Source organism: Dasypus novemcinctus, chromosome 19 (genome assembly GCF_030445035.2).
Source record: "Dasypus novemcinctus isolate mDasNov1 chromosome 19, mDasNov1.1.hap2, whole genome shotgun sequence".
NCBI classification, from domain to species: Eukaryota; Metazoa; Chordata; class Mammalia; order Cingulata; family Dasypodidae; genus Dasypus; species Dasypus novemcinctus.
This window is the reverse complement of record NC_080691.1, coordinates 78,746,721-78,769,971: the sequence shown is the minus strand read 5'-3', so window position 1 is coordinate 78,769,971 and position 23,251 is coordinate 78,746,721. Positions and strand designations below refer to the sequence as shown.

General features: G+C 39.3%; 1 protein-coding gene across 1 annotated transcript in view; it reads right to left on the bottom strand.

Annotated features, from left to right (window-relative positions):
- The window catches only part of LOC101418937 (adhesion G protein-coupled receptor E1-like), a 150,437-nt gene that overhangs the window by 26,401 nt on the left and 100,785 nt on the right, over positions 1-23,251 (bottom strand). Inside the window, exons 25-26 of the mRNA XM_012525549.3 lie at positions 18,481-18,658; positions 16,557-16,676 (exon numbers count right to left, since the gene is read on the bottom strand). Of these exons, the coding sequence (XP_012381003.2) occupies positions 16,557-16,676; positions 18,481-18,658 (298 nt within the window). The remainder of the gene's footprint in view (positions 1-16,556; positions 16,677-18,480; positions 18,659-23,251) is intronic.

The window sequence follows — 23,251 nt, the reverse complement described above, 5'->3', positions numbered from 1 at the left end:
TATATTAATATCAGACAAAATAGACTTTAAAAGCAAAACTATTCTGAGAGACAAAGATGGACACTACATATTAGTGAAAGGGATAATCTTACAAGAGGAAAGAAGAATCATAAACATTTATGCACCTAACAAGGGTGCCTCCAAATACATGAGGCAAACACCAGAAAAACTAAGTGAAGGAAGAGATGCCTCTACAATTACAGTGTGGGACTTTAATACACCACTATCAACTTTAGACAGAACATCTCAAAGGAGAATCAATAAAGAAACAAAGGCTTTGAACAGTATATGAGAGGAGTTGGATCTAATAGATATATACAGAACATTACACCCAAATACAGCAGGATATACATTCTTCTCAAGTGCACACGGATCATTCTCTAAGATAGACCACATGCTAGGTCACAGAACAAGACCCAGTGAATTCAGAAAGATAGAAATCATACAAAGTAATTTCTCTGACCACAGTGGAGTGAAGCTGGAAATCTGCAAGGGCCAGAGACCCAGATTTGGCAGCAAGATTTGGAAGTTAAACAACACACACTGAGAAAAACAGTGGATCAAGGAGGAAATCTCAAAAGAAATTAATAACTACCTAGAAACTAATGAAAATGATAACACAACATATACAAACTTATGGGATGCAGGAAAAGTAGTCCTGAGAGGGAAATTTATAGCCATAAATTCATACATCAAAAAAGAAGAAAGAACTAAAGATGAAGAACTAAATGACACTTGGAGGAATTAGTTAAAAAACAACAAGCTAACCCCAAGGGAAGAAGAAAGAAAGAAAGAAAGAAAGAAAGAAAGAAAGAAAGAAAGAAAGAAAGAAAGAAAGAAAGAAAGAAAGAAAGAAAGAAAGAAAGAAAGAAAGAAAGAACAAAGATCAGAGCAGAACGAAATGAAATAGAAAATTAGAAAGCACTTGAAAAAATAAACAAAACCAAGAGCTGGTTCTTTGAGAAGATCAATAAAGTTGACAAACCCTTAGCTAGACTAACAAAGAAAAAAGAGAAAAGATGCAAATATGCAAAATAAGAAATGAGAAAGGAGATATCACAACTGATCCCACAGAAATAAAGACTATCACAATAGGATACTTTGAAAAACTAGATTCCAACAAAAACAACAACTTAGAGGAAAGGGACAAATTCCTAGAAACATGTAAGCAGCCTATATTGACAAAAGAAGTTGACGATCTCAACAAAGCAATCACAAGTAAAGAGAATCAATCATTAAAAGCCTCCCAATTAAAAAGAGCCCTGGGCCAGACAGCTTCACAGGTGAATTCTTCAAAACATTCCAGAAAGAACTAACACCTATATTGCTTAAGCTCTTCCAAAAATTTAAAACAGAAGGAACATTCCTAACTCATTCTATGATGGCAACATTACTCTAATACCAAAACCAAACAAAGACATCACAAGAAAGGAAAATTACAGACCAATCTCTCTAATGAAACTCGATGTGAAAAATCTCAACAAAATAACTTGCTAATCGTATTCAACAACACATTAAACAAATTATACACCACGATGAAGTGGGGTTCATTTTCCTGGTATGCCAGGATGGTTCAACATAAGAAAATCAATTAATGTAATACACCACATAAACAAATCATGGGAAAAAAATCACATGATCATATCTATAGATGCAGAAAAAGCATTTGACAAAATACAGCACTCTTTCTTGTTAAAAACACTGCCAAAGATCCGAATAGAAGGAAACTTTCTGAATATGACAAAGACTGTATATGAAAAACCCACAGCAAACATCATTTACAATGGTGAAATCCTAAAATTATTCCAAGATCAGGAAAAAGAAAAGGATGGCCAATATCACCCCTCCTATTTAACATAGTCTTAAAAGTACTTGTTCGAGAACTGAGGCAAGAACCAGACATAAAATACATCCAAATTGGAAAGGAAAAAGTCAAAATTTCACTGTTACCAGATGATATGATCCTATATATAGAAAACCCTGAGAAGTCTACAAGAAAGCTTCTAGAACTTATAAATGAGTTCAGTAAAGTCACAGGTTACAAGATAAATATACAAAAATCAGTAGCATTTCTGTACACCAATAATGAGCAACCTGAGGTTGAAATCAGGAATCAAATACCATTCACAATAGTAAATAAAAAAATCAAATACCTAGGAATAAATTTAACTAAACAGGTAAAAGACTTATACACAGAAAATTACACAACACTGTTCAAGGAAATCAAAGAAGACCTAAATAAATGGAAGAATATTCCATGCTCATGAATAGGAAGATTAAATATTTTTAAGATGTCTATCCTACCAAAACTGATCTACAGATTCAATGCAATCCCAATAAAAATCAATATATCATACTTTAATGAACTACAGAAATTAACTATGAAATTTATTTGAAATGGAAAGAGACCCCGAATAGCCAAAGACATATTGAAAAAGAAAAATGAAATTGGAGGAATCAAACTACCTGACTTCAAAACATACTACAAGGCTACAGTAGTGAAAATGGCATGGTATTGACACAAGGATAGACACACTGACCAATGGAACCTAATTGAGATTTCTGACATAGATCCTCATATATGCAGCCATGTGATATTTGACAAGGGCACCAAACCCTCTCAACTGGGAGAGAATGGCCTCTTCAACAAATTGTGCTTGGAGAACTGGATATCCATATGTAAAAGAATGAAAGAGGATTACCAACTTACACCTCATACAAAAATCAAGATGGCTCAAAGACCTAAATATAATAGCCAAGACCATAAAGACCTTGGAAAGCAAAGTAGAGAAGCATCTACAGGACCCTGTAATAGGAAACAGCTTCATGGACTTCACACCAAAAGCACGAGTAGCAAAAGAACAAATAGATAAACGGGACTTCCTCAAAATTAAACCCTCCTGCACCTCAAAGGAGTTTGTCAAGAAAGTGAAAAGAGAGCTTACACAATGGGAGAGAGTATTTGGTAACCATATATCTTGCATATATAAAGAACTCCCATACATTGAAAATAAAAAGACAAACAGCCCATTTTAAAAATGGGAAAAAGACCTGAACAGACACTTCTCCAAAGAAGTAATCCAAATGGCTAAAAAGCACATGAAAAAATGCTCAAAATCCCTAGCTATTAGGGAAATGCAAATCAAAACAACAATGAGATACCGTCTTACTCTCATAAGAATGGCACCTGTCAAAAAATCAGAAGACTAGAATTGTTGGAGAACATGTGGAGGAATGGGAACACTTATCCACTGCTGTTGGGAATGCAGAAGGATCCAGTCATTCTGGAGGACAGTTTGGCGGTTTCTCAAAAAACTAGCTATAGATTTGCCATATGACCCAGCAATTCCACTGCTGGGCATATACCCAGCAGATCTGAAAACAAGGACACAAACTGATATATGGACACCAATGTTCATAGCAGCACTATTCACTATTGCCAAAAGTTGGAATCAACCAAATGCCCATCAACAGATAAATGGATAAATAAAATGTGGCATATACATACAATGGAATACTATCCAGCTATAAGAACAAATACAGTACAAACTCATGTGATAACAAGGATGAATCTTGAGAACCTTATGTTGAGTGAAGCAACCCAGGCATTGAAGGACAAATACTACATGAGCTCTCTGATATGAAATGAGTAAACCAAGCTATCTCAGAGAGCTAGAGACTGGATGATAAACTTTAAGGTCGTTGGCGGGTAGAAGGATGGTTGTGAACTGATGGCTACTTGGGTAAAATCTATGATAAGCTGGAGGTAAGTATTTGTATAGAGACGGGATTAAATGGGGGCATAGGGATAACTTTGGGTGGAGCTGCATGGGCTTTAGGGGTGCTAGGGATGGGAGGATGTGTCAGATTGCCCAAGAAATTGGGGAGAGGTTGGGGGGAACATTTGGTCATGGGAGATTGCCAGGTATGTGGTTGAAATTGGGGTGCAGAGAAAACTCTTTAGAGAATGTAATATGGAAGGTTGCTTGTTTGGGATGCTTAAGGCGGGGTATCTGACACAGGGCAAGCTTCTGGGGAGTGTGTGTGTGCTCATTTTGTCATAGTGGATTATATCATTGGGCGGAGACCCTTACAATGAGAGTGAAGGTATACCCACATCCTGGGGAGGACTGATGTTCTCAAACAGAGGGAATTATATCTCTCGAGAGAATCAGTGGCTCCCAACGGGTTAGGGCAGTCAAGTATGACAAGCCCTCAACATTTTTGCAAGTATCTCTGAATACGTTCCCTCAAGTAATGAAGATTGATTGTCATGGTGGGGCCCGAGGGGAGGGGGAAAGAGGTGTTGAATACATGGAATCAGGGTAACTGTGGGGAAATGGAAGTGTTCCACAAGATCATGCCATGATGGATATAGGTCATGTTAAATTACACCAAAAATGCATAAAAGCCTATAGGCTAAAAGGTAAACCATTATGTAAAACATAAGATAACTAAAAATTTAGAAAATTATAGTCTAAAATATAAACATTAATGTAAACCCAAATGGAACCACATTTGAAAGCTATCATTTCAATATCTGTACATTAGCTGCAGCAAATACAATATGAACATGTAAAAAGATCACTGTTGGGGAAGGGACAAAGGGTTTGATGTTGGATATGTGGGAGTACCATATAGTGTATATGTGAATTATTGTGACCTAAAACTTATGTAAAAAGAAACTTAATAATTAGGGGAAAAAAAGAAAGAAAGGAGGTAGACACTGAGAAGAAATGGAAGAAATTGCCTTGCCACTGTACATACAGGGCAACACCTGTAGCAGTGATGAAAGGCAAAATGTCAAAAACAAAGCTTTTTCATTTTTTTAATACACCAATTTATTTTTCTTTTATTTAATTTTTCTAAATTTCTATGTATTTTTATCTAACCTTTAAACCCATCACTATATTCCATTTTTCTATTAATGGAACCTGGCAATATATTGGGCTTCCTTTTGAAGAAGTTTTGGACTACAGAGAGGTTCAACTATTGTGGGGGAGGAGCACTTGTGTGGGGTGTCATTGGTAGGGGGCCCACAGTTGGGAGGGAGTTCTCGAGGGCATGTATACAGGGTACATAGAAAGGTTTGGATATTTTCATAATGTTTTTAATTGGAAACGATAGATGAGAGAGTACTGAGTTCCTGGCCAGGGGAGCTCTATCACATTCCCCAATGGAACAGCAACAATCCCCCAAGTGCAATGGCAAAGACCAGCAAAGATGGATGGTCCAATGATGAGCCCTTGACACTGATGACTCCAATTATGAGCCTGTGTGCCTGAAATATGAACTAGGCCTAGATCCGCAGGGTGCGTAAGATTTACCTCCTGAGAGCCTCCGTGTTGCTCAAATGTGGCCGCTCTCTAAGCCAAACTCAGCATGTAGATGCATTGCCTTCCCCCAGCATGGGGCATAACTCCCAGGGATGAGCCTCCCTGGCACTGAGGGATTACTACCAAGCACCAGCTGATGATGTAACTACAAAAAGACCAAGAACGAAGAGGTCAACTCAGACTGACAGAATATCTCATCCTACATGTAATATCAGGTGTTAAAAACTGCTTTTTGACTTTGGATAAAAGGGGAAAATGGAAAGGACAAGTGAGTTTATATGGCTAAGAATCTCCAAAAAAGAGTGGGGAGGTCATCAGAGGGTGATGCTTATGCATGCTTCAGCAGGGTACCAGAGACAGCTACAGTAGATGGAAACCCAGGTGCTGGTTCTCCTGAGGTCTACAGCGACCCACAGGTTCTATGGTCAAGGCAGATGGCTCTGCAGTTAAGGGCCATGCCAGTTGGCCCTACTTTGGAGTTTGTGTTCCTGCGTATGATGGAGTTGGACTCAAAAATAACCTTTTGACACATGCCTCTTCTGTTACTTTTACCAAACCTGTGGTTGGTGTTTGGGTTGGTGTATATTCAGGAGACCTGAATCTCTGAACTGTCCATGTGATGGCCAGGCCCTGGGCCTCGCAGACTTGCAGCTCCTACCCTTTGGTTTCTTGGACTTACCCTGGCCAGCTGACAGGGAGGTGAAGAAGGTCAACCACCAAACCAGGGAGCCAAGAGTGCCTATAGCTGCAAGCAGGAGAATTGTATCCATCATCCATGTGGAATCTGATCCCCCTCTTGATGTAGAGAGGGACTAGACAAAGCCTTCCCAGGTCCACAAGATGGAGGAATAGAGTATAAATTAGAGTGGACTTACTGGTGTTCTTCCGGGGAACTATTGTGATTAGTACGGGAAGAAATTGTAGCAGTGATATGGAGAGGGTTGCCACGGTGGCTGCTGATGGTCGGGAGAGGGAAGAAGAGATATGGTATGGGGGCATTTTCAGGATTTGGAATTGTCCTAGATGATACTGCAGGGACGGATGCTGGACGTTGTGTGTCCTGTTGTGGCCCACTGGCTGGTCTGGGAGAGAGTGTGGACTACAATGTGGACCACTGTCCATGTGCTGCAGTGGTTCTCCGAAATGTATTCACTGGGGGTAATGGATGAGCCACAATGATGGAAGAGTTTGTTGATGGGCGAGTGGTGGTGTGGGTGGGGTGGTGGTATATGGGGACCTCATATATTTTGAATGTAACTTTAAAAGAAAATAAAGAAGAAAAATAAATAAATAAATAAATGAAATTTTATGAGAAAAAAAATAAAATAAAAAGTAAAGGGCAATCCAACTCAACAATGGGAAATCATTGCTCTTCCCAATTTACCATTATTCCTGTTCAGTATCCTTGGTGGGATTTCCCTTCATTATCTGCCTTTTAAATGCCAGAACTCTCCAGAATTGTACTCTCTAGACCTGCTTCCTGCCCCACTCCTTGCAGATGCCATCTATCCTCAAGGTTTTGTTTACCATCTCCAGACTGATGGTTTCCATGGATCTGCTGGAGGTCCCACTGGAAGGTTCCCAGACATTATAAACTGAGCACTTCCTCTCCCCACGTTTTTTTTTTTAATTAGAAAAGGTGTAAGTTTTCAATAAAGTCACGCAAAAAATGCAACATTCTCATACACTACTTTTTGTTTACACTTGCATTAGTGTGGTAATTTTCTTAAAAATGATGAGAGAGTATTAGAATATTACTTCTTTTTTTAAAATTTTTTTATTTAATTCATTTTTTAAAAAAATATTACATTCAAAAACATGAGGTCCCATTCAACCCAACCGCCCCCACCCCCCACTCCCCCCACAACAACACTCTCTCCCGTCATCATGACACATCCATTGCACCTGGTAAGTACATCTCTGGGCATCGCTGCACCCCATAGCCAATGGTCCACATCATAGCCCACACTCTCCCACGTTCCATCCAGTGGGCCCTGGGGGGATCTACAATGTCCCGTAGTTGTCCATGAAACACCACCCAGGACAACTCCAAGTCCCAAAAACGCCTCCCCATCTCATCTCTTCCTCCCATTCCCCACACCCAGCAGCCACCATGGCTACCCTTCCCACACCAATGCCACATTTCCTCTGTGGACATTGGATTGGTTGTGTCCATTGCACATCTTTGTCAAGTGGGGGCTTAGATTCCACATGGATACTGGATGCAATTCTCCTGCTTTCAGTTGTAGGCACTCTAGGCTCCATGGTGTGGTGGTTGACCTTCTTCAACTCCATGTTAGCTGAGTGGGGTAAGTCCAATAAATCAGAGTGTAGGAGCTGAAGTCTGTTGAGGCTCAGGGCCTGGCTATCATATTGTGAGTCCAGAGATTCAAATCCCCTAAATATAACTTAAACCCCAACACCAACTACAATTCCAGTAGAGTATCATGAAAGTCTTGTGAAAAGAGATCCCACCTGAGTCCAGTTCCTTCATGCAGAAACACCAGCTCCAAAGAAGGGCCATCTGACATGGCAGTGAACCCCATCTGCCATGACCATAGAACACTCGGGTCTCTTTATCCCTCAAAAGAACCAATACCTGGGGTTGTATCTACTTTATCTGTCTCTGAGACTCTACTCAGGTGTGCATAAGGGCAATCCTTCTGACAACCTCCAGACTCTTTTTTAGAGACTCGTAGCCATATAAACTCATTTCTCCTTTCCATTTCCCCCTTACATTAGGTCAAACAGCATTTTGAAGTCATGTTATTATATGTAGACAGGGATATTCTGCTGATCCGCATTGAACTTTTAATTCAAGATCATTTTCTAGTTGCATCTTCAGCTGGTATTTGGTAGTGATCCCTCGGTGCCAGGGAGGCTCATCCCCGGGTGTCAGTCTGTAGTTTACATTATGTATATTTTTCCCCATACCACACTATTATAAACACCATGTAATACTGTTGTACATTTGTTATACCTCATGATATGATATTCATTTAACCACAGTCCATCATCTAACACATAGTTCACTATGTTATATAGTCCCATGTTTTGTACATTCTATCCAAAGTGTACACTCAATGGCACTCAGGAAACTATGAACCTCTCTGTGTTAACAAACTAGACAATATAGATGTAATGGACAAATGCCTATAAACACACAAAAAGCCAACACTGACCCTAAAAGAAATAGAAGATCTCAATGAACCAATTACAAGTAAAAATATTGAAACGGTCATCAAAATCTTCCCCAAAATGAAAAGACCAGGATAAGATGGCTTCATATACAAATTCTACCAGATTTTTAAAGATTTAATACCAATTCTGCTCAAACTTTTCCAAAAATTGGAAAAGAAGTGAATGCTATAAAATTCATTTTATGAAGCAACATGCTAAGTCCAAAACCAGATAAAGATACTAAGAAAAAGAAAATTACAGACCAATTTCTCTTATGAATATAGATTCAAAAATTCTCAACAAGTTACTTGCTATTTAAATCAATAGGACATTAAAAGAATTATATACCACGGTCAAGTGGGTTTTATCCCAGATATGCAAGGGTGATTCAACACAAGAAAATCAATCAGTGTAATACACTGCATTAATAAATTAAAGAAGAAAAATCACAAATGATGCAGAAAAGGCATCTGACAAAAATGAGCATTCTTTCTTGATAAAAATAATCTGAAAAATAAGAATAGAAGGATACTTTCACAGCATAATAAAGGGCATACGTGAAAAACCCACAGTAGACATTGTACTCAATGGTAAAAGACTGAAAGCTTTCTCACTGAGATCAGGAACAAGACAAATGCTCACTGTCACCACTGTTAAGCAGTATTGTGTTAGAAGTTCTAGTTAGAGCAATTAGGAAAGGAAAAAATAAAATATACATATTGACCAATGGAAATGAACTGAAAGTTCAGATGTAGGCCTGTGCATATATGGCCAGCTGATATTTGATAAGGCCACCAAGTCCACTCACAGGGATAGAATACTCTCTTCAATAAACAGTTATGGAAGAACCAGACATCCATATCCAAAAGAATGAAAGATCACCATCTTAAGCCGTATACAAAAATTATCTCAACATGGATCAAAAACATAAATAGAAGAGCCAAGACCATAAAGTTCCTAGAAGATAATGTAGAGAAGCATCTATAAGATCATGTAGTAGGAAATGATTTCATGAACTTTATACCCAAAATATGAGCAAGGAAAGATAAAGTAGATAAATGGGACCTCTGCAAAATTGAAAACAGTTATACTTCAAAGGAGTTTGTCAAGAAGGAGAAAAGGCAGCCTACTCAATAGTAGAAATATTTGGGAGTCACTTATCCAATAAGGGCCTAATATTCAGCAGATATAAAGAAATTGTACATCTCAATGTTAAAAAGAAAAACAACCCATTTAAAAATAGGCAAGGGAGTTGAATAGACACTTTTCCAAGGAGGAAATACAAATGGTTAAAAAGCATATGAAAAGATGCTCAACATCACTAGCTATTAGGGAAATGCAAATACAAACCACACTGAGATACCTTCTTAAACCTCCTACTCCACTGGATGCTACTTGAATAAAAACAGAAAACTACAAGTGTTGGGAGGAATAGCAATACTCATTCACTGCTGGTGGGAATGTAATAGAATGGTGAAATGTCTGTGGAGAATGGTTTGGCAGTTCCTCAGGAATCTAAGTATAGAATTACCATGTGCTCTAGCAATCCCACTACTGAGAATATTCCCAGAAGAACTGAAAGCAGAGATGTGAACAGATATATTCATACCAATATTCATCATGGCATTATTTACAATTGCCAAAAGATGGAAGCAACCCAAGTGTCTATCAACCAATGAATGGATAAACAAAATGTGGTATGTACACACAACGGAGTATTTCTCATCTGTATGAAGAAATGAAATGTTGACACATAAGACAACAGGGATGAACCTTGAAGAGCTTCATCCATGAAGCTTCCCTTCACGAGGGAAGTCATTCACTAAAGGACAAATACTGCAGGGTCTCATTTATTTGAACTAAGGACATTGAGCAGACTCACAGAAGTAGAGTCTGAAAGATAAATTACTAGGAAATAGAAAGCGAGTAGAGAGAACTAAGCCAATGCTTAACCTGGGCAGAATTTATGATAAGGTGGATGGTGGTTGTTTGGCAAGGAATGGGAGTGATGGGGACGCAGCAGTGTTAGTGGGCTTGATGGTACTGGACTTTGAGTGTGAGCAGGGTTGGGAGGGAAGGGTTGGGACATTTATGGAAGTGGTGGGGAGGGCTGGAGGAAGGAACAGGTGAGCTATGGGGGAAATGCAGACCGTGGTTGAGGACGTAATTGTAGGAATGTTCTTTTGATATCTATGGCAAGGGAGGGTCACTGGTGCGGAGTGTGAGTGATGAGGGGATGTGTGGGGAATGGTACACCTGGGGCATGCCTCTATGGAATAATGTGTTCATGTTATCACTGGATGTTATCTCAGTGGGTAGAGACCCACACAATAATGAACAAAATATTAAACTCCCATCCTGGGGAGCCCTGCTACATCCTCTAATAGAGTGGCAAGAATCCCTAGAGTATCTAGGCAGTGCCTAATAAAAGGAAAACAGACAAATATGCTATGCCCTTGATATTAATGATTTACTTATGAAACTTATTCTGTCAAATTGAAATTTAGCCTAATAATAGCTACTGCCTAAGATTTACACTCATTTATCATTTTTCTGCACAAGATTATTCTAACCCCTTTTATTTGAATCTACAATTAACACTATATCCATTAAATATATGCCTCAATGACTTAAATCGTCAGTTTGTTCATATGCTGGATAAGTCCTAAATCTCAGCAGAGATATGGCCAACAACTACCTTCCAGTTCATCGGATCAACTCAGGCCAACTAACAAAAGGATGATGATGGACAAAGCTCATCCCAAAAAAACAGAGAGTATCTATAACTGCAAGCAAGACAGTTTAACCCATCTGCCCCATGGAAGCTAAGCTCCTTCTCAATCAGAAATAGAGTGGGCATTACTATCCCCAAATTCTCAAGATTGTGGAATGAACAAACATAAGTGGGGAATGCAGTTATGACTAAAGTAGACTTATTAGTATTCTAGTAATGGAAGAACTTGTAACACTGATATAAAGACAGTGGAGGGGAGGGAGAGGAAAGAATAGGTGTAACATGGGGCATTTTGGGGACTTTGGAATTGTTCTGCATGACATTGCAACGACAGATAGAGGCCACTATACATCTTGTCAAATTCTATAAAATTGTACAGTGAAAGTGTAAACTCTAATATAAACTATAGACCTTAATAGCAATGCTTCAATATTTGTTCAACAAGTGTAACAAATGTACCACAATGATGTCAGCTGTTATTAATGGGGGAAAATACGGGAGGGGGTGGAGTATATGAGAATCCCCTATACTTCTGATGTAACTTTTATGCAATCTAAAGCTACTCTAGGGAAGTGGATTTGGCTCAACTGATAGAGCATCCACTTAACGTATGGGAGGTCCAGGGTTCAAACCCAGGGCTTCCCGAACCATTTGGTGAGCTGGCCCATGTGCAGCGCTGATGCAGACAAGAAGTGCCACGCCACACAGGGGAGTCCCCCCTGTAGGGGTGTCCCCTGTGTAGGGGAGCCCTGAGGGAAGGCTATCTAGGCGAGCTGCGATGGGCCAAGGGAACTGGTAGAACGGACGGGCTTCCTGCTCTCCGCAGGGGCATGGGCGAGTCCCGCCCTCCCTGTCTGGCCAACGGGCCGCCCGCTCTTCGCCAAGGTATGGGCGAGCCACGCCCTCTTGACCGTTCCCGCCTAACCACTAAGCCCAACCTACTGCCTCCTCCTCTTCCCCCTCGCCGGGGCGACGCCATCCAACGACCACCGGCCAATCCCCGCCGGCCAACTTTCACATTGCCTAACTCCCACCAGCCCCAACCAACCAACGCCCCACACGCCGTCTCCTGCCTGCCCCGTCCCCTCACCCCACAATATATATTGTCCAGCACTTCCTCAATAAAGCAGACTGCATGTTACCACCACTTGCCGTCTCTGCAGCATTCTTCGCGCCCGCTGTGCGTCCGTCTAATACCTCGCCCTCAAGCAGCTTGGGCAGAGCCAGAGGAACCCCCAAACATCAGAGCCCCATGTGCAAGGAGTGCACCCTTTAAGGGTCCACCCAATGCGAAAAAAAGCACAGCCTGCCCAGGAGTGGCACCATACACACGGAGACCTGACGAAGCAAGATGACACAACAAAAGAGACACAGATTCCCAGTGCTGCTGAAAATGCAAGCGGACACAGAAGAACACACAGCAAATGGACACAGAAAGCAGACAATGGGGGTGGGGGGGGGAGGAAGGGGAGAGAAATAAATAATTAAAAATTAAAATTAAAAGTTTTTAAAAAGCTGCTCTATAAGTAAAGTTATTATATGGGGGAAATCTTTTTCAAAAGGCATTCAAATTATAAAGGAAGATGTAAAACTTTCTATATTCGCAGATGATATGACTCTATATCAAGAAAGTTGCAAAAAACCTACAATGAGGCTGCTAGAGCTAATAAACAACTTCAGCAAAGTGGCAGGATACAAGATTACTGTGCAAAAGTCAGTACTGTTTCTATACACTAGAAATGAGCAATCTAAAGAGAAAATCAAGAAATAAATTCCATTTACAATAGCGACTACAAGAATCAAATGTTTATGAATAAACATAACTAAGGATGTAAAAGGCCTGTTTTCTGAAAATTACAAAACATTACTAAAAGAAATAAAAGAAGACCTAAATAAATGAAATGCCATTCTGCATTAATGGAATAGAAGACCAAATATCACTAAGATGTCAGTTCTACCCAAATTGATTTATAGATTCAATGCAATCCAAATAAAAATTTCAATATCCTTCTTTGTAGAATTGGAAAAAAACAATTATCAAATTTACCTGGAAGAGTAAAGGACCCTAAATAGACAAAAATGTCTTTAAAAAGAAGAAAAAAGTTGGAGGACTCTCACTTCCTGACTTTAAAGTATATTACTTAGCTACAGTGGAAAAATAAAATAAAACACCATGGTACTGGCATAAAGACAGTCAGATTGACCAATGGAACAGAATTGAGAACTCAGAAATAAACCCTCACATCTACAGTCAAGTGATTTTTGACAAGGCTGTCAAGTCCACCCAGCTTGACGAGAACAGCCTATTCAACAAATGGTACTGGGAGAACTGGATATTTATTCCATAGGAAAGAAAAAGGACCCCTATCTCACACATTATACAAAAATTAAATGAAAATGGATCAAGGACCCAAATATAAAAGCTAGATCCATAAAACTCTGAGAAAAAACTGTAGGAAAACAACTTCAAGATCTTGTGGTAGGTGGAAGTCTCTGAAACCTTATAACCAAAGCATGAGCAACAAAAGGAAAAATAAATAAACGGGAGCTACCACATAATAAAAGATGTTGTTAATGAGGGAAAGGGGGGGGGTGGATATATGGGAATCCCCTATATTTTTTATGTAACATTTATGTAATCTAAAGCTCCTTTAAAAATAAAGAAAAAAGACCAAAATAAATAAATAAATACTTTTGTGCTGTCAAGATAAAAAGGAAGCCTACTCAATGGGACTAAATATTTAGGAACCACAGGGTTTGATTACCATAGATAAATAAAGAGATCATACAACTCAAATATAAAAGGACAAGAAACCCAATTTTAAAATGGGCAAAAGATGCTAAATGAAAGATGTTGTTATTGAGGGGAAGGTGTGGGAGGGGGAAGGGGGTGAGGTATATGGGAATCCTTTATATTTTCAGTGCAACATTTATGCAATTAAAGCTTAAATAAATTTTAAATGAAAAAAAAATGAGCAAAAGAATTAAATAGACATTTTTCCAAAGAGAAAATACAAATGGCCAAAAGGCACATGAAAAGATGTTCAAAATCACTAGCTATTAGGGAAGTGTAAATTAAAACTAAAATGAGATATCATTTCATACCCTATAGAATGGCCATTATTTTTAAAAGAAAAAAAAGCATAAAACTGCAAGTACTAGAGAGAAGGTAGAGAAATAGGAACACTCACCATGCTTTTTTACCTACATTTCCTATTTTCAGTAACTGGCATGACCCTGGTACCTAAGCTGAAACTTTATTGGTTATTCTTGATTTCTCCCTTCACCCAAAGGCAGGTTCTTCTTAATATGCCTTGAGTTTGTATCCTCCTCTGAACTTCTCACTTCAGGTACCTTGGACCAGGTCTAACCTCTCTTCTGGATCAACCAGCCTCACCCACCATCATTTTCTACATTGAAGCCACAAGGGTCCTTTTTAAGCAGATTTCAATCTGGCTGACATAATCTGATCATTTTCCTGCTATTAAAAAAAACCTTCCCAATGTTTTCTGTGCTCTTGGAATAAAGTCCAAACTCATTGGTCTTTGTTCACAATAGCCAAAAAGTGAAGCAACCCAAGTATCTTCCAATAGATGACCACAAACACAAAATACTGTACATAAACACAATGGAAAATTATTCAGCTGTTAAAAGGAATGAAGTTCTGTTGTATGCTGCAATGTGGATGGACCTTGAAGGCATCAAGCTGAGTGAAAGAAGACCCAAAAAGACAAACACTCTATGATCTCTCTATATGAAATGCTTAGAATAAGCAAATTCATAAAGACAGAGTATAGCTCTGCTTTCTCTCTGCTTTCTCTACTCATTCCTCAGAACTCTTCTGCTTTCTTTACATTCCTCAGAACATAGTTTAAATGTGTCTTCCTCACCTTTCATCACTGATGTGGAGGCAGTGGCCACTGGGGGTTCTGAGAGGGAGAGGGAAAACAGGTGTAATAGGGGAGCATTTTTGGGACATTGGAATTGTCCTGAATGACATTGCAATGATGGATACAGGCCATCATTGTCATTTGCCATAACTTACAAAATTGTGTCGGATGGGATGTAAACTATAATCGACGCTTAGTGGCAACGCTCTAATATGTGTTCATCAATTGTAAAAAATGTACCACACTAATGAAGGATGTTGTTAATGTGGAAAAATGTGGGAGAGGTAGGGAGTGGGACACACGGGAATCCCCTATATTGTCAATGTAGCATTTATGTCTTCTAAAGTCCTTTTTAAAAATTTTTAAAGTTTTAAATAAAAAGAATAAGACAGAGGCTGCCTAGGGCTAAGGTATTGTGGGAAAAGAGAACAGGTTTTAGGAGGGGGTGATAAAACTATTCTAAAAGCAATTGTTGTGAATATTGCTCAATTCTGTGAATACACTAAAAACCATTGAATTGTATACTTTAAATGGTTAGTTATATATTGTATGTGAATTTTAGATCAATAAAGCTTTAAAAAAAAACACGTGTCTTTCTCATTGCATCCTAGGCTTTTTCACTGAAGCATTAATCACACTGTTAATCATATACATCAGGGGCCAGCAAGGGCCCACTGCCTGTTTTCATAAATGAAGTTTTATTGGCACACAGTCCTGCCCATTTATTAACATAATATCTACAAATGCTTTTACCTTAGGATGCTTACACTCTACAATGGCAGAGTTGAGTAGCTGTGACAGAGGTGGTAAGTCCCAGAAAACCTAAACCTAAATTATTTATTAGCTACGTTTACCCAGGGAGTTTACCAACCCTGATAGTGATCAGTTCTATCCAAAAGTAACATAATGTGAGCCAAATATGTAATTGAAATTTTTCTAGTAGCCACAATTTTAAAAGCAAAAAGAAACATAAAAATTAATTTTAATATATCCAAAATAATATCATTTCAACATTTAATCAATATAAAAATGTAATAATGAGATAGATATTCTGCATCTAGTTTTTTTTTGTTGTTGTTTTTTGGTGTACTGAGTCTTTGAAATCTGGTGTGTATTTTGCATTTATAGCATATCTCAATTTAACCTACCTGCATTTCAAGTGCCTAATAGTCACAGGTGGCCAGAGGCTACCATATTGGACAATGCCTGTTTAAATAGTAATTATCATAAGAATATTTAATGTCTTACTTCCCAACCTGATGGAAAATTCTCTGAGGTCATGGGTTACTTATGCCCTAACCATCCTTGTCTCCCCACCATCTCATATAGGTCTTAGCATCTGGGGGTGATCAGTAAACATATGCTCATTGAATGTACCACAATCAGTCTCATCGATTCTTGGGAGTGGGTCTGTACCTGATGATCCAGATTCCTCAACTGTGGAACATCCAATCTTCATTGTATCTCCTTTGGCTTTAAAATAAAAGGCCGTGTTCTCTTGGATGCACTCTTCTTTGATAATTTTGCTTTCAATAGCTAAAAAGATAAAGGAAGAGTTTGCAAGGTGTCACCCAGAAAGTGAATACTGAGTTTGGATTCTGCCCATGAAAGTTGCACTGCCATAGTTGCAAGGAAAGGAGAGAACAGAAAGGCCAATCCATTAGGGAACAGCTCTTGAACCCTCCGATGAAGGATAAGGGGATAATAGCACCAAATGAGAAATCCAGTTGGAGATTTAGAAGTGAGTTCTCACATCTTAGGGAAGGAAGTTATACCAGGACAGATGGGATTGAAGTCAGCAGTGGTAGAAGATGACAAGGTTGTGGCAAATTTAGACAAGTTTTTCAAAGCCATAGAAAAGAAGAAGGAAGTCAGGAAAGCTCAGCACGTTGGACAGAGCCCAGGTTCTGGAGTCAGACAGAGCTAAAAGTCCCAGTTCTACCATCCAGCAGCTTAAATGTGAGCAATGACTAAAGCTCTCTGAGTCTCTGATTTTTCACCTGTAATATGGCAATAATTGAAGTACCAATCCCATTGGCTCTTCATAGGAATAAAATAGATTATATAACCAGAGAGAGCCTTTTAAAATATGTTAGATGATGGCATGTTTGTTCTCAAAACTCTCCAATACTCCCACTCCATCTTAATACAAATAAAATCCAAATTCCACACATTTATCTATGAACTATGCCTTCCCCCTCCTTTCCTACTGTACTCACCATTCCCTTTTCACTCCATTTTAGTTGCAGTCACCTCCTCATTGTTCCTTGAAATCACCATATGTTTTTACCCTTGTTCTTTTCCAAGATATTTACATGCCCCTCTTCTTTCAGGTGTCTACCCCAAAACCACCTTATCAATGAGACTTCTACTGACCACACTTTATTAAATAGCAATCCTCTCCCCAACCCCTATCCTGACCCACTCTAACTCCTGTATTCTCCCTATTTTTCTCAGTTTCATTATGTCCATCTGGTATACCAGATGCCTGTTTGTTGTCTGACTTACTAATCTAAAAGATAAGTTTCATAAAAGTGGTTTTGTTCACTGCTGGTGAAAGTCCACCAAATATTGTACTTCTACCTCTAAGTTCTCTGGGAACTTTTAGGATAGGGCTATGTGACTGGTACTTTACCAGGAGAGGGGAGTTCCTAGAAAAGGCCTAAGGCATCCAGTATTTCCAACTGATCACACATTAAGCACATTCAGGGTTGTAAGACCAAAGCTGTATCAGTCAGGACAGCATCAATCATGCAGCAGTAACAACAATTCCCAAATCTCAGAGTCTTAAAGATACCTATTTATCATTCATCAATGCTCTGTGTCCAACATAAGTCAACTTGGGGCTTTGTTGATCCTCACTCTGGGACCAACAAAGACAGAAAATCCATGATCTGGAATATTGCAAGTTACTACAGTACAGGGAAAGTAAGCTCTAGTAGTTTCCACTAACAATTAATTGGCCTGACCTAATTACAAAATCCCAACCAACTCCAAAGCAGTCAGGAAGTACAATCCCACCAGGGACCCAGAAGGGGGAGCTGGAATTACTTGGACATAGAAAATGACAATCATACTTTAACTCCTGGCATATAGTGTGCAGGTATCAAATATTTGTTGAATAAATTTAATGGCACACTCTTAGCACAGTGCCTGGCATCTCACAAGCACTCAATAAATGGGAGATGTTAACATGATTAGACTTGCACTGTTGTGTATTCAGGGTTTTGGAACAATTGGAAAAATGGGTGGATGGGAATGTCATGGGGAATCACATTGCCAAGGTCACCCCTCAGAACTACCACCCAGGCATGACCTTAACATGAAGGATATGCCCTACCTAAATACTTAGTCTGAATAGTCTGACTGACATTCGCTGATGGCTTCCGAAAAGCTGCCAATGTGGTGCTCTCCACACTCTCCAGTAAGACTGTGGCCAAGGTGGAGGTCTCTTCCTTGGTTAAGCTGGACCATGTGTGTGTTTGTTCAAGCGCAGTGCCAAAGTGCTCAGCCATTTTCTGCAAGAAAAAAAAGTTTTTTTTTTCCCCTCCCTCACCCTCTTTTCTCTCTTTCATTCATCAATGAAATAACAAGGGTCCTCTTTCTGTTATAAGGAAAATGGAATGGGAGTCTACACTAGTAAAGAATAAAAAGTGTGATAGGGACCAGATGTGGCTCAAAGAGTTGAACACCTTCCTTCCACATGGGAGGTCCTGGGTTTGGTTCCCAGTGCCTCTTAAAGAAGATGAGTAGACAACAAGCAAATATAATGAGCAGATGTAATGAAATGACACAATGAAGAAACACAATGAGAAGACAAAATGAGGAGACATAACAAGCAGGGAATGGATGTGGTGCGAGCAATTGGGCGCCTACCTCCCACATGGGAGTTCCCAGGTTTGGATCCTGTTGCCTCCTAAAGAAGACAAGCAGACCCAGTGAGCACACAGTAAGCAGACACAGCAAGGAGACATAGAAAGCAGACAATGAGTGCAAACAGCAAGCAGACAAACAAGGGAGCCATCTTGGGGTGGGGGCAGGAATAAATAATTTTTTTCAAAGTGTGATAGAGGTCCACTGGAAATGCAGCTTAATGTACACTTTATAAAATGCAACAAAAACCACCGTTAAGGATGTAAATTGTACATGACCTTCAATGCTGCAATTTCTTTTCCAGAAATTAATCCATTCAGAAATATTTTTAATTGTGTAAGATATTGTCCAAAGATGTTTGCTTCAGTAAGTTTTGTGATAGCAAAAAGTGGGAAAGCCTCACTAAATGTCAAGCAGATTGATTAAATAAGTGATAATGAAACCAAATCATGGAATAGTGTTGCAGAAAATATTTGGAAACCACATATGCAATAAGAGTTTAATATCCAGAATATGGTGGCGAACTTGGCCCAGTGGTTAGGGCACCCATCTACCACATGGGAGGTCCATGGTTCAAACCCCAGGATTCCTTGACCCGTGTGGAGCTGGCCCATGTGCAGTGCTGATGAACGCAAGGAGTGCCGTGCCATGCAGTGGTGTTGCCGCGTATGGGAGCCCTACGCACAAGGAATGTGTCCCATAAGGAGAGCCGCCCAGTGCAAATGAAAGTGCAGCCTGCCCAGGAATGGTGCCGCACACATGGACAGCTGACACAACAAGATGATGCAACAAAAAGAAACACAGATTCCCGTGCTGCTGACTACAACAGAAGCGGGCAAAGAAGACGCAGCAAATAGACACAGAGAACAGTCAACCGGGGTGGGGGGGGAGATAGATAGATAGATAAATAAATAAATAAATCTTTTAAAAAAAAGTTTAATATCCAGAATACATAAAGAAATCCTACAACTCACCAAAAAGAAGACAAGCAACCTAACTTAAAAATGGTCATGTGCAGCGATGCCCAGAGATGTACTTACCAGGTGCAATGGATGTGTCATGATGATGGGAGAGAGCGTTGCTGTGGGGGGAGTGGGGGGTGGGGGCGGTGGGGTTGAATTGGACTTCATATTTTTTTAATGTAATATTTTTTAAAAAAAGAATAAAAAAAAAGAGAAAAAAATGGTCAAAAGACTTGAATAGACATTTTGCTTAAGAAGATATAGAAATGCCTAAAAAATTCATGAAAATATGCACAAAATCACTAACTATTACAGAAATTCAAATAAAAACCAAAATGAGGAATTTCACACCCACTAGATTGACTACTGTTTAAAAAAAAAACAGGATATTGCAAGCACTACAGAGCATGTGGAGAAATAAGAACACTCATTCATTGCTGGTGGGAATGCAAAATGGTGCAGCTGCTGTGGAAGACAGTTTGGCAGTTCCTCAGGAAGCAAAATATAGAATTACCATACAATCTGGCAAACTCACTACTAGGTATATACCCAGAAGAACTGAAAGCAGGAACTCCAATGGGTATTTGCACACTGACGTTCATAGCAGCATTATTCACAATTATCAAAAGATGAACGCAACCCAAGTCTCTATCAACCACTGAATGGATAAATGAAATGTGATATGCACGTATGATGGAATATTGTTCAGCTGTAAGAAAGAATGATGTCCTGATGCATGAAACAACATGGATGAACCCTGTTGACATTTTGTTGAGTGAAAAAAAACCAGACACCAAAAGACTAATAGTGTTTGGACTCACTGATATGAACTAATTACATAAGCAAACTCATAGAGTTAGAATCTAGTAGATAAGTAACCAGGGGATAGACTGGGGGGGGGGTCAAGATTGGGGAGCTGATGCTTAATTTATGTAGAATACCTATTTATGTTGATTGTAAAGGTTTGAAAATGGATGGTGCTAAGGTAACATTTTGTTGTGAATGCAATCACAGCAGTGAATTATATATGTCAATGTGGTTAAAAGGGGAAGTTTGGGGTCATGTAATTTACTAGAAATGAAACTTAGAAGGTAAAATATGGGACTATAAAACACAGTGAACCCTATAATAGTACAAATATAAGAATGTTCTTTAATGAATTATAACAAATGTATGACACTAATATAAGGTATTAATAATAAGATTGTATATGGGGGGGGGAATGCACCAAATCAAAACTATGGGCTATAGGTAATAGTATTATTTTAACATCTCTCATCAGTTGTAACAAAGATACCACACATGAATGCAAAATGTCAAGAATAGGAGAGTATATGGAAGCGCTGTATTTTTACATGACTTTTCTGTAAACCTACAACTTCTGTAATTAAAATAATAATAATTTTTTAAGTATTATGCTAGAGGCATTTCAGGAGATGGTGTCAGAGTAGGCAGGCAGGTTTCAACTCTCTCACAAAAATTATGGAGAAAGGGTCAAAAGCTGTCTGAGGGATCTTCTTTGGGAGTCAACAGACCAGGACAGTACTGGGCAACTCCCAGCAGAACAAGGGACAGAGAGATGAAGAACCTGAAACAACGAAAGTGAGTTACCAAAGCCCCAGTGGCAAGGCTGGGAAGGACTCCCAACCCCCACCCTCAAGACATTAAGCCTGGATAAATCCACTGGCTCACTGCAACTGACTGAGAGGGGAGCATAGATCTTCCTCCCTGTCAGCTGTAACAAGGGGGAGTCAGAGGGTTTCTCTTCAGTAAATTCGGCCAGCAAGGCCCACTTCAGCTCTGGCCAGACCAGAAACACTGGAAAGCAGAGACTGAAGGAAACACCTCCTTGGAAAGGTACTCTGATAATCGCCATCTGCTGGCCTGTCAGGAAATTGCATGGAGAAAATCTGCTTTTAGGTTTCTCTAAAGTCACCTGGGAGAAAATCTGCATCCTGTTAGTGAGTCCCTCGCCTGATTTTGATAACTTAAGCCAGGCAATTTAAAAAACTTGGAATACATCAAACCAAAAATAACAGAGCTCGGGGAAAAAATACAAGGCAAGGGAGAGAAATTGACCATTAGCAAGATAGTCACATAACTAGACTCAATAAAATCAATAAAAAAAATTACAAGCCATACTACGAAACAGGAAACAGGAAGAGAAGGTCCATTCAAAGGAACAAACCAAATAATCCTGAAAAGAAACAGGATTTACAATAACTAATCAATGAAAATCATACAAATCTCTTAAATCAATTCAAAGAATTAAAGGAAAATATGACTAAAGAGATAAAGAATATTAAGAAGACACTGGGTGAGCATAAAGAACAAATTGAAAGCCTGGAAGAAAGTAACAGAGCTTATGGAAATGAAAGACACAAAAGATAAAATTAAAAATACATTAGAGGCACATAAAAGCTGGTTTAAATGCTCAAAGACAGAGTTAGTGATTTTGAAAATAGAACATCTGAACTGAAAAAAAACAGGAGAAGAAAAAGAGAAAAGAATGGAAAAATGGAACAGGGTTTGAGGGAATTGAATGACAATGTGAAATGTACAAACATATATGATGTCAATGTCCCAGAAGGAGAAGAGAATGGAAAAGGGGCAGCAGTAATATTTGAGCAAATAATGACCAAAAATTCCCCAATCCTTATGAAAGACATAAATATCAATATCCAAAGAGGACAACACACTCCAAACAGAATGAATCCAAATAAAACTACTTCAAGACAGTTGCTCTTCAGAATGACAAATATCAGCAATAAAAATAGGATTCTGAAAGAAGCAAAGAGAAAGGCAAAGCATCACATACAAGGGAAACTTAATAAGATTAAGTGCCTTGGCGGCAGACTTGGCCCAGTGCTTAAGGCATCCGTTTACCACATGGGAGGTCCGCGGTTTAAACCCTGGGCCTCCTTGACCCATGTGGAACTGGCCCATGTGCAGTGCTGATGTGTGCAAGGAGTGCCCTGCCTTGCAGGGGTGACCCCCGTGTAGGAGAGCCCTATGCGCAAGGAGTGCGCCCCGTAAGGAGAGTTGCCCAGTGTGAAAGAAAGTGCAGCCTGCACAGGAATGGCGCCGCACACATGGAGAGCTGACACAACAAGATGATGCAACAAAAAGAAACACAGATTCCTGTGCTGCTGACAACAGCAGAAGCGGACAAATAAGATGCAGCAAATAGACACAGAGAACAGACAACTGGTGTGGGGTGGGGGGAGGGAGAGAAATAAATAAATAAATAGATCTTTAAAAAAAAAAGATTAAGTG